Source organism: Pocillopora verrucosa, chromosome 5, assembly GCF_036669915.1.
Source record: "Pocillopora verrucosa isolate sample1 chromosome 5, ASM3666991v2, whole genome shotgun sequence".
NCBI classification, from domain to species: Eukaryota; Metazoa; Cnidaria; class Anthozoa; order Scleractinia; family Pocilloporidae; genus Pocillopora; species Pocillopora verrucosa.
Window position 1 is genome coordinate 18,090,143 of NC_089316.1, and position 12,500 is coordinate 18,102,642.

The 12,500-nt window shown below is 36.8% G+C and overlaps 3 protein-coding genes across 3 annotated transcripts in view; 2 read left to right on the forward strand and 1 right to left on the reverse strand.

Moving 5' to 3' along the window:
* LOC131787159 (uromodulin-like) overlaps window positions 1-12,500 on the reverse strand; it is a 240,513-nt gene that overhangs the window by 139,354 nt on the left and 88,659 nt on the right. The gene's annotated exons all lie outside the window — the stretch shown is intronic.
* Window positions 1-12,500, forward strand: part of LOC131787130 (germinal-center associated nuclear protein) — a 216,280-nt gene that overhangs the window by 108,496 nt on the left and 95,284 nt on the right. The gene's annotated exons all lie outside the window — the stretch shown is intronic.
* Window positions 1-12,500, forward strand: part of LOC131799496 (leucine-rich repeat-containing protein 15-like) — a 94,425-nt gene that overhangs the window by 31,708 nt on the left and 50,217 nt on the right. The window contains exon 8 of the mRNA XM_066167195.1: window positions 1,009-1,080. Within this exon, the coding sequence (XP_066023292.1) occupies window positions 1,009-1,080 (72 nt within the window). The remainder of the gene's footprint in view (window positions 1-1,008; window positions 1,081-12,500) is intronic.

Sequence of the window (12,500 nt, forward strand, 5' to 3'; positions counted from 1 at the left end):
AAATATGGCAAAATTAAGCGTACAAACGGAATAGAAAATATAGTGTACTTTACGCGGGTGGTTACAAACGAAAAAAAAGTTCAGTTGGAGATGAAATATAGTTAGAAAGCTGCTCCAAGGGATGAAAAACAACTTATGAAAAAATGAATCCAAGATAATTTTTCGTTGGCTTGTAGGAGCGTTGTGAAAATGCACTGGAAGCCCGACAGAAATTATGCAAATTAGGTACGTTTTGGCCGACTTCGAACTTTCGTATTTTTTGCCAAAATAAAGACTTGCTGGAACTCTTGAATGTCATTTTTGAAAACAGTTCACCAAAAGGGTCTTTTGGAGGAAATTAAAAAAAAGCTGAATTTTTTGCTTCTGTCGCCGGATTCTTGAAAATTACTGACAACCTCTCTTAATAGCATAAAAAGGAAAAAAAGGAAAGAAAAGGAAAGAATGAAAATTACATCGAAAAATACTGGTAGGGGTACCAATTGTTTGAGTTTAAGTCTGTCCTCTTTAAAAATCCTTCATAGCTAACAACTATTCAACGAGGTGGAGGTAGCTTGCGGTAGATATTTACAAAGCTGCAAAACGGCGAATTAAATATCCACCACTAGCCACCGATACTGATGTGAATAGTTCTTTTGGTGTATACTAAAACAGTGAGATAAAACAGCAAAAATTGATTTTTTTTAACTTCTTTATACCTGCAACTATTATAATGCTTCCGGGTGCAAAGGTTACATAACCTTAGATATCGATATATAAAAAAAGTCGTTTGAATCAAATCGCTTTAAAAAATAGCATACAATGAACGTGAATGAAGCATCACACAAACTTCCTCTTTCTTCCGTTGTGAAAGATCCATGTCCGGATATAATGTAATACTAATCCCCTTTATATTTTAGGCCCTTATATCAGAGTATGAGAAAAGAGATAAGTTTTTTTCGAGCCTCTTATTCTCTGAACTTTGTTGTAGTATACCTTATAATTAAAAATATTTCAACTTATTTTTGATAGGCAGTTGAACAACAACCAGCTAAGGAATTTACCATCGGGAGTTTTCAGTAACAATACCAAGCTGGAAAAACTGTAAGTTTGGAGTCTTTCTTAATATTGGTGTAAGGGGAACGCATGGAATCCAACCTGGAAAGTAGGCATTTTGATGCGTGGGTGCTGTCGCATCTTATGGGTTACATCCTAATAAAGCGGCATTAACACTTGGACTTAGAAATGTCCTTTGAGACAAGCATTGGTTTCGGAAAATTCGTTCAGTGATCGATATCCACAAAGAAAAAGAAATTGTAAACAGGGGCTTGAGTAAGAACTAGCTGAACGACACGAGACATTTTCAGCGACAATACTCACCTGGCTTGGCTGTAAGCTAAGATTAGCAAATTATGTTATGTGCGTTTCAATTTAAAAGGGCAGTGGTTTCCTAACGGGGACTGACAATGATATGTCGATAAAAAATATTAGTTTTTGTCATTAGCCGTTTTGAAAACCAAGGGTATTCAACTCTCGCCCGGGGTGGCTGTAAGCCAAATTCGTTTCTTCATTCCATTGATTAATTAACAGCTTCATAAATTGGCATTTCAAACTGCGCCTATTCAACACATATGTAGCAACATCTTAATTAAGACTTGGGTTACAACAGACGAAGAGCTTGGCCACAGAAAGTTTGTAGGAGCAATAACCAACTTTGATTGTTAACTAAGACCCTTTTCCTTAATCTACTGGGCGAGGTTGTTCAAAATAGGGTTAAGATAACCCATGATTAGTTTGAAACTGATTACAGATCTGAAAGCTTTAAAAAAAATTCAATCGAATTCTTTTTGTCAAGAATGTGATGACTGGATACTCGACAAGCGATATATATGTTATTTGCCGGCTGGGAGGTCCGTAGGGTGAAAAACTGTAACCGAGGTCTTGAAAATACTGCAGCATTTTGATTGATTTATAGCTGTAAATACGGCAAGATCTTCCATAAACTGAACAATTTTTTGAGTGAGTAAATGGTAGTTAAAATAGAGGTGATGCAAATTAAAGAAAGATGCCTCAGCGAAACATTTTCATTTCCGTAACGATAAAGGTGATTTAAAAGGCTTCCAAACAAACTTTGAAACATTATTTTTACAAGTATCTGTCACAATCTGACACCTGTCGATTAGAGAGTGCGCAAGAAAAAAAAAGGGTAGGAACATTTGAAAACCAAAAGAACTAGTTTGGCAAGGACTGTCACGACAATGTTTTCTTCAAAATCAGTCAATGATCTAACGGAAAGTATTATTCACTCTCATCAACCATTCATTCAAGCACGAAGATTTACCTCTGTTCATTGAGTAAACGGCGAGGAAAGTAATTGTGAATAAATTCGATTTTTTTATTTTGAAGTTGTGAGAGTTTGCTCGTTTGTTTGCTGTAATGGCGTGTGTAACTCTGGTCTTTCCTTCACAAAAACTAAATTCGAACGGCACACTCCAACGAGACACAAGGGAATTTAATGCGGCCTTTTCTCAAAAAATTCCTTCAATTTCTGTTGTGCAATTTACGGTACAAATGTCCAAATTGAACGGAATTGGAAAGACTCACCGGGAGCGTATATTTGTTGTAGAACTTAAATTAAAACTTCGCTCGCTCTTTCAATATGAACAAATTGCTCGAGAAAATTCAGATATTAAATGAATGAAAGTTCCATCGTTCAGTTTAACTGCAACCAAATACCTCACGTTTCAACTTTCTGGGTACTTTTTGTGAACGATTAAAATTAATTGCAGACGGTTTTTAGGCCGCTTGTCAACCAACGTAATGACACTATTGTTTATACAAATTCATTCTGAAACCAATCATTTTCTGTGATTTGATAGAGAGAAAAGAGAGGATTCATAATTTATTTATCGGCTTGAGGTAGTGACCGACGTGATTGCTTAAAAATACTACCTAGCCGGAAAACGAGGTATATTTATGAAAAATGACAACGAAAGTTGGGATGTACTCGGCGACTCACGAAAGCGTTACCGTGGCCCGTGGGCAGAGATAGGAAAACATTTACCGCGATAATATACAAATGGGGGAGTATTGAAGTGAAGTCTTTTGAAAACAATAATTTGAATTGATAAAACAAACTTACGAGCACACGATCTTGAAAGCTTACTTGAAAAAACATATGAAGCCGGTACAAAAGGGAGGCAAATATCTTACAAAAAGGAGGTTCGGGGATTTTGTGACTTAAGCTTAGAATGAAACCATATTCTGTCCATAACTGTAAAGTTAGTTTTGTTTGACGTAAATATATTCGTACACTTTTGTTACCTAATCGACAGCCGATCAAAGTTCTCAAACTACTGAGTGAATGGAAGTTTGAAATTTCTCTAAAAAATTCAACAAATTGAGAGAGCCTACACAATGCAAACAATCATATGTCGACGAGGAACCGCAAAGTGATCCCAAAGTGATTTATAAATCTCATGTCTAGCGTTCGATGATCCTTAACGCTGGTCTCAGAATACAGAGCCATGGACGTTGACACAAAATTGAGGTCGACTGCCGGTCACGGTTCCCAAATAACTACATGACTTGTAGTTGGAAATTTACTGAAAATTTAAGGAAACTGAGAAAGCCCATACATTCCGTACTATTAAATGTTGATTAGGAGCTTCTGCGCTCTCTCGAAGACATTTGTAAATCTCATTTCTAGCGTTCGGTTTCTCTGACTCAGAATGCACGCACTAAGAAATTCAGTGATACTGCGCGGGATGTTTTGTATGCGTTTTAATCGCAAAAAAAGAAAAGAAGAAAAGAAAGAAAATAGAAGAAAAGGAATAAAAATAACATCGATTGTGAATATATGGAAGTCATATATTTGAACTGTGGTAATATAAAATGGAATATGAAAGTATCTTCATACAAAAACCTTTAACAAAAACTTTTCTCTGAATTCCGTGGTGAACGATTTTGCATTGGCGATTTTTCCCAACAAATTGATGTTGACTACTTAAACAAGCCTTTCACGTGAAACGTGAAGAAAGGAAGCAAATGCCTTGGATAAAATCCAACGCAAATCCACGACCGGAAGGCACAAAAATGAAAATATAGAATATATAGTCTTGAGCGTGGCAAGGGATCGTGGTTTCCCAACTTTCAATGATTTGCAGAGCTAAAACATGTTCAATTTTCCCCTTGGTTTTAGCCATACCCTACCACCGAAACGTACTCGTAGTATATACGAAACCATTGAGATACTATAGCACAAAGAGGTGATTTTAAAGGCTATTACCCTGCAACGGCTAAAAGCGCAAATCTCGCGTGCGTTGCTCCGGGATAGCTAAGCATCGCTTTGCCGTTGTATATAAACCACTTTGGATGTTGAGAGAACGCGAAAAACAATTTATAAACAATAACGTGTTAGTAAAGAATTCTTCATGATAGTCTGTACGGAAAGCTTTTAAAGTTAGCAAGCATAGAAAGCAGCTTTAATTACTTGCGGAAGTGTTTTCATTTTGAAAAATAAATTCAGTTGTAGGATTTTAACTGGTGGAGTTTATTTTCATTGTGAGGATTTAACTTTTAATTATTTAATAACATTACTAGACCACATCACGTCTGAAGGCGGAGAAATCGAAAGACAACAACATCGAGCCGTGTTTCGTGTGTACTGATTTAAGCGTCGTCCAACTATTTTGTTTACTTGCGGTACACTATTTTCCTGTAACAAAATTTATATAAGTTGTCTCAGCTTGAATTAAAATTGCCATGGAGTCGTTGTTAAAATTTACAAAAGTGTTTGGAATGCCTAAACTTGGCAAAAACTATCAGGTGAAAGTTGAAATCGTGGACAGGAAACGGAATTTCCAAAAATCTTGAGTGCACATCTACTTTCGAAAGGTTTTTTTTTTCATATATCAAGTAGATAAGATTCTCAGAAATATCTAAAGGAAAATGCCTTTAGTTTTCTAGGGCGGTTTTCTTGAGCAAGAACATATCAAGTTTTTCCCTGATCTTGGCGAGTGGTTTGGGGAGCTTTAGTGGAGAGTTTCTGAAGGTCTTTCACTTTAAAATCCCTAAAACAGAGCAATCGGTGACATTGATGTTATTAGAAAAGTCAAACTTTTGTGGTTGTTTTTGGCGTTCAAAGTGTTCTCCTCGTTTCTTTCAAACCAAAAGCTTTTAGCAAATTAAACTTTAGGAGTTCGCCAGTAGTAGCACCACTTGACAGCAGGACGGGAAAATATTTCAGATTTATTTGATTTTACATAGAAATTACAGTAGATTTTTGATTTATCAGAGCGCGCGTTGTATCTAAGTTATGTTATGACATGGCGCATTGGGCACTCTGACACTCGGCTACCAATACTTTCTTCCGATGTGAAAAATACTCTCTCACAATATATGACTATTTAACAAAGGTGACAAAGTCAAGAAGACGCAAAAACTAAACTTAGCAAAACGACAATCACCAACAAAGACTAGTAGGCAATAACGTGTTCCAAATTAATAACAATTGTGTTCATTTAGTCTCTTCAACACCCGTCTTTAGGTTGACACGAAGCATCAAAAACCTTGCTTTAACTTTAAAGCTACGGCAAAAGGTATCATGCCATTTCGAAATCAAATCGAAAAGCCAAACGTAACGTTCGGTATTCCTGTCTAATTCCCTGCTTTTAGTTTATCTAATCAAATATCCACCGCGGGGGGAATTATGATATTAAAAAGTCTCGTTGTCATTGTGATATTGGCTTTCTAAGGGTCGTACTAATACATTACATCCGACAAGCCTTGTTGCTTCATGCAATGCACGTATGTAGCGACGAACGAAATTACGAATTACACCGGTACCGTCACACCGCCGACAAATCGTTGATAAGTTTGTATTTTTAAGCGTAACGCTGGTGGGTATTTTTGCACGTTATTGTTCGCCGAGTAATCACTTTGTAAAATTATTCCGATTTCTTCGAGAAGTTGAAGAGTGAGATTTTTAAGGTGAACGCACGAGAAGATAATTTCGAGCGCTAAAGAACGTCTAAACTAAGGGGTCTGGGGGTAGAAAATGTTTACATGAAGGGTCTCGGAAATGCCATTTTCTGCGTTTTCTGCAGGAAAATCTTGGTTAATAAATACGAATGAAAATGGACTTGTTCGTGGTTTAGTTTCCCCACCTCTAGTGCTATCGGTAAGGTACAAGTTTACGACTGGCTGCGGACAGTGTCACATACATTTGTAGAGCGGTATCATGCGGCTATGTTATCATCTGATTTTTTAGCAAAAGGCATTTGCAGAAACCAGGTCTTTTATGGACTGAATTTTTATTGCCACATCAAAAAATACTATCGGACAATTCATTACCTGACGAGGAAATTCCGCGTTAAATTGCACTTGAAAACCGATATCGGGTTTCAAGTGCAATTTAGCGCGAAATTCCCTCGTCTGGTAGCGAATTTTCTTTGAATCGCATAATAGAAGGAAAATAAGAAAAAAAGAAAACAGTTATAACCTTGTTTGTTTTTATCCTGGGCGCGCGCCCCAGAAAGCCATTTCAAAGTCAACTGTTGGAACTTTCATTGCGTTAGCGAATAGGAAACAAGGTCAGTCGTACACATTTGAATCTTCGACGACTTTAGTTTTCCCTGTGCTTGTTTTTACATCTGTTTTCAAACTTTGAAACAAGCTTCACACTATATCAAGGATAATAGATGTATTTTACTGAGTTTAAAGCCGTTTATCTTTAAAATCTTTTTTCAAATTTTGGAATCATTTTCTTGAGAAGGAAAATAAGTTACACCTTTTACCTCTTTTGGTGGCAAAACTGAAAGAAAAAAAGTGTCCAAGCACATGCACTGAAAGTTTAACATCGCGATGAAAAGTATTTATTTCTTCTTCTGTATATATGACAATCGACCCTGGCACTTCTTCCGTTGTCGCTACTTTGTCTTGTTTGGTTGAACATTCGCATGCCATTTTCTGGACCGTGTTCACAGGATTTTCCAGCTTTTATGCCTCTCTAAGAATTTGTAGTTCATTTCGAAACAGGGAAGAACCTCTGACTCACTTTCAAAAACGCTTCTTTTAGTTTTTGGCTCTTCAAAAGTTGACAATGGTTTTTAAAAAAAACCTTAAAATGACATTGTAGAAAACTTTGTAACAATTTGACGATATGTGTTATGTTTACGCAGATGCAAAACAATACCACTTAGCCTCGTTTTCAACTCGCAATTCCACGCTAAATACTTCGCTTCGTTGACCAATCAGAATGCCATATGTTATTCAATTATGCGATTCTGAGACTGATCAATGGAGCTTTAAAGTCATTTGACCCGACTCGCTTTGTGTACTGAGGAATTTTGCCTGCTACAGTTCGCGAGACACTGACAAATTTGAACACAGTTAATGTCACTTCATTCATGACCAATTGTGTAACCAAATTCGATAGGTATCCAATTTGATGATAACAAAGCTGTTTTATTAGCCTGAGAATAAACTTAGATTTTGTCGCTCATGAAAGTATCTTTAACGCCTCGGTGGAAGTTAAATAGGAACTGGTCTTAAAACTCGATGATAAACGGTTGTGAACAATATCTTAATAAAGCTGCATTAACACCTGGACTAGAAAATATTACTTTGAAACGTCTATTGGCTTAGGAAAATTCGTTCGCTAATTAGATTATCTAAGAAAAATGTGTAAGGAAATTTAGTTAAGGAATCATTGTAGTATTGAATGTTCACCTTCGATTTCCCCCTCATTCTTAACCAGTCTAGTAATCAAGTCAAGAATATTCTATTCAGTTCAGTGTTCAGATATGTGTTTTCCTCTGATCACTCTCCTTTGCAGAAAGGGATGAAAAAAGAAAAAAGAAATAAGAACAAAACAAGAACATAAAACAATCAGCTTTGTGACACCTGTAGCCTAGTCAAAAAGTGAGAGCCAATTTTGAATGAGCAAGTCAAAACACTTGAAGTGCAACAACTGAAATCGAGAATTTAAAAATGTGTTATGCACACTTAATTTCTCTTCAAGAGTCTATGAAAAAATATTGCGGTATACCCTAAATTTACAAATGTTAATCTGAAAAAAATTATTGAGAGGCCAGGAGGGAGTACCAATCCAATTGAATAGTTATTCCTAAATAAATACCCAACATTCGAGCGTCTCTGAATCATCTTACCTCAAGCCCAATGGAGTAACAAATACCATTGGTAAACACCTCAATATATCACGGTGGTAGATGACTCACTAGCTCCTGCGGATTCGAAAAGTTTTTATAGAGATATCCAGGTCCCTATAACCGTAATTGAATTTAACTATTGCTGGTTATATTTCTAATAAAGTGGATATAGGAATACGGGCAATATGAGACCTGTGAGGAAACTTCGTTTCTTAAAAAATGATATTCCATACGGGAATATGTCTAAACAGAACAAGAAACTTCCTAAATCATAGTTGCGCTGGATGAGGTATATTTGAACTAAACCAACTGAACCCAGAAATTTGTTAGCGATCATAAAATAACAATTCTGAGCGTTCAAATTAGGGTTGCTTCCATTATGTCCTTTTTCCAAACCTTTTGGGGGAAAATATTTTTAAAATCTGTGAGGGGTGGCAGCAATATTGAGTGGATGAGAAGAGTGTACAACATTGGACCAAAGAAACTGTTTCTTTTTAACTTATTTTGTTTACTCGCGTTACACTATTTTCCTTTCACAAAATTTATTTAAGCTGTCTCAGCTTGAATTAAAATTGCCTTGAAGTCGTCGTTAAAGTTACAAAAGTGTTTAGGACACTTAAACTTGGCAAAAATTATCAAGTGAAAGTTGAAATGGCGGAAAGCAAAAAGAATTGTTATAGATCTTGAGTACGCATTTACATGTGAAGGGTTTTTTTTTACTTATCATGTACATAGGATTCTCAGAAATATGTAAAGGAAAATGCATTTAGTTTGTCGGTACAATTTTCTTGAACCAAGAACAGAGCAAGTTTTTCCCTTTTTGGCGAGTAGTTTGAGGAGCTCTAGTCGAGGCTTTCTAAAGGTATTTGACTTTAAAACACTTAAAACGGAGCAATATTGTCGTAAAACTGAATTTAAAATTAAGTGATCCCGAGTTATACACCGCAGCGCTCTGTCACGTTTAACGCAGGTCTCAGAGATTCCACAACTCTTTTTCTTTCCACGGGTGGCTGAGTGTCATTCTTGGTCTAGTATGTTCGACTAGGGGCTGGTCTTTGGGGAGAGATTTGACTCGCGTCCAGGCCTACCGTGTTGTAACTGTCTCCGGGTTTCACAAGAGGAGAGCTTAAACACCCGTAGGAAGCTTCTGTCTCATAGAGAGCTTGGGCCACGTGTACCTGAGTTTCACTCGGCGGGTGTAGTCGTCAATTGTACTCTGCATCACAGTTTTCGTTCTTACATCATTGATAGCTTTTTTACCAGATTGACTCTCCTTGCCAGTATTTCTCAGAGAAAAAAAGAGAAAGGAAGCTTAAATGCGTATTTTCTACATTACATTATCAATGAAAAGTACAGTGCAAAGAAGGAAATGCTGAGATCGTTTTCCTTCACACCATCTCTTTTTTCTTGTCTAGTCTCTTTACTAAGTCAGCTACACTGGTTAATTTCACAATTCACAAGTCTTTCGGTGATAAGTATCCATAAGAGCAGAGACATATCAAACTCTTTCCCCAGCGCGACGAACATTTGTTTTTTCTCGGTTCCAGGTGTAACCCTACGTAATGCGCATGCTCTCCGTTGCGAATTTTCAAAATGGCGGACAGACCAAAGAGGGAAATAAAAAAAGCAAAGCGATTTTGCAATAAATACTTAACATAGAAAGGTGAATCCACGATAGAAAGATACAAAACTGTATAATATTGAGATCAGGGAGGTTGACAAAATCAACAAGAGAGGTTGAAAATTCATTACGTTGGCTGTAGCACATGCTTCGATGAATGGACACCCTTCAGGGCCGATAGAGGATCTGGATATTTTCCGTTTATTCGCAGCGAAAAGCTGTTCATTACCTCTGAAAACTCTCTAGAGGATAGAAAATCGTTCCATGGCCAACTTACTCGTGAAATAAAGAAAAAAAATTTGGTCTGGACGGCGAGAGGACCCTGATATAAACACAGACCTTAATGTTGACCAAGATGTTTTCATGGAAGGTCTTGGGAATGTTTTGCCCGGCGTTCTTCAAAGAGGGAAGATGATTTACCAATTGGAGTCAAATAGGGTGCTTGATTCATATCTGGGGCTGAAGTAGGATGAAAGAATTTTAAATGTAGCTGAAGATTTTGCCTATGTATTTGTGGATCTGAAGAAATCTTTAGAAGCTGTATTATTGTATTTTTCCAAGCCTTGCTTTGTGTAATATGCTATGTTCTGATAAAGTGACAGGAACTCAGGAACATGATAATATAGTGCATGCATGTAGGGAGTGACATCTTTTGCTTGGTAAACTTTGAGAAAGTGCTCAAACCATGATTTGCTATTTCTTTGCAGTTCAAGAATACCTCCTTCAGATGTAAAATCTAGCTTCAAATCTCCAATTATGTCCATAAATTTAGCCCAGATCACTTTTATGTCTTTGTTTTGACTGCAATGAGGGACAAGCATAGGTCGGAATGTTTATATTCTGAAAGAGTTTCAACTTTTCTGGTTCAGTAAGATCTCTATGTTCCACCTTTTTGCTCTCTTTGTTGATTCTAAAATTAAAAGTGATTCCCATTCTTTTGATAAATTCTTCATAACATGCCATGTTTTTATATTTATCTCTTGGGAATCCATCAGAGGTTTTTTTTCTCAATAGCATCACTTCTTCTCAGCTCTCCTATGAACAAGTCAATCAAAACATCTGAAATCCTCAAAAAAAAATGTAATGTATCTATGATGACATGGTCCATAGGTATAAAATCAAATAATGGTTGTGCCTCACAGTTTAATTTCTTTCCAGTGGAAAACCGTGCTATTTCGGCGACAGTTCTAGCACCAAATTTGGGGTCATTAATTGACCATGTTTTGCTTGTGTCCCACCGTTGCTCCCTGGGACACTTGCACCACACACAAGCATAATCCTCATTTGCCCTGCCTAAACCACATACCAGTGCTAAAAATTTCAAATCTCCACCTAAAAAGTATTCAATTTTATCGGTGCAACTATTTGCACTTATCGCCTTTAAGTTTGACATTTCCATTCGAAGGTCTGCTACGCTGTCTCTCAGATTAACATATGTCTCTGTAGTTTTTATAACAGCAAGTATATAATTTCCCTTCTCACCCATTGCCACATCCTTTTCATGGAGAATAGTAAAATTGAAGTTGACAACTGTAAGCCCCTTTCCAATATTTGTACCATCACCACTAAGCTTGATTTTAATAGTTTCTCCATCATTGATTTCTCCATTCTTCTGAAGCCTAACAATGTGCTCTTGCAAGCTTTCTGCAAATCCTAACTGAACACTTTCAGCATCTCCTGGTGTTGGTTTTAAGTTCCATTAACTATTTAGCTCATTAATTCGCTACTTGATGGAATATATATTGGGGAGATCATTAGCCTTAATGGCAATTTCATGCCAGGCCTCATTTGAAATAATGAATTTATCTTTGAGTTAGAGCCACATATTTATGTTATCAATGTCATCATTATTAAGGGCCTTTGGGTCAGACTCTGTAAATGGCAGCTCTCCCTCTCCAATAAGATTGAAAGTTTCATATTGATTAGTCTCAGTGTTTAGGACTTCAATTTTGGTTGCAACAAAATTGTACAGCCCAAGAAAGGAGAGTGTAGTTTGGCACTCCTCCTTCAGTTGATTTTTAATTCTCTTTTGATGGTGCTTCGAATAGTCATGAAACTTCTTCTTAGCTGGGCCTCTACCTTTTTTCCTATTTGTAATCACTTTTTTTGCCAACTGAATAAATTTTTTATTGTGGAAGGCCCCTTTCTTCTCAGCTTTCTCGAGAGCTTCTCGGGCTTTTTTATCCACTCGCAATCGCTTTGCCTTCTCCTGTACCAACGATTCTTCTAATTTTATTTTTTCTCCCCTCAATTGGCTGTTCTCATCTTTAAGCTGATGTACATCAACCTCGTTGTAATATACCTTAAATCGATACCGAGGGCCCGTTTCCAAATTGCTAAGAAGTGCATTTAATTGCCATGATTACTAGCTTTCTTGACAGCTTTCTGAGAACAGAATATTTTCTTTCTGAAGACTTCTGATATATGGCTATTGATTATTATACTTCGTATACCTGATTGCTCAAACACTTTGTTTACAATGATTGAAAGGACCGACTCATGGTTTTCTCTGAAAACTTCTTTGCTTTCAAATAGTATAGATTAGTAAGCTGAAATGAAAATTAATCAGGGAACTTTACGAAAAATCCAGCGAACAAGCTTAAAAAAAGGCATTTGTTTAGACTTCATACTGCGATGAACTTTAAAAAATCTTACATGTTTATCTCGTAAGTAAACAATGGCAGATTAGTTCCCGAAGCGATTTCTGAGTTTCCCGATCCCTCTCCGACTGC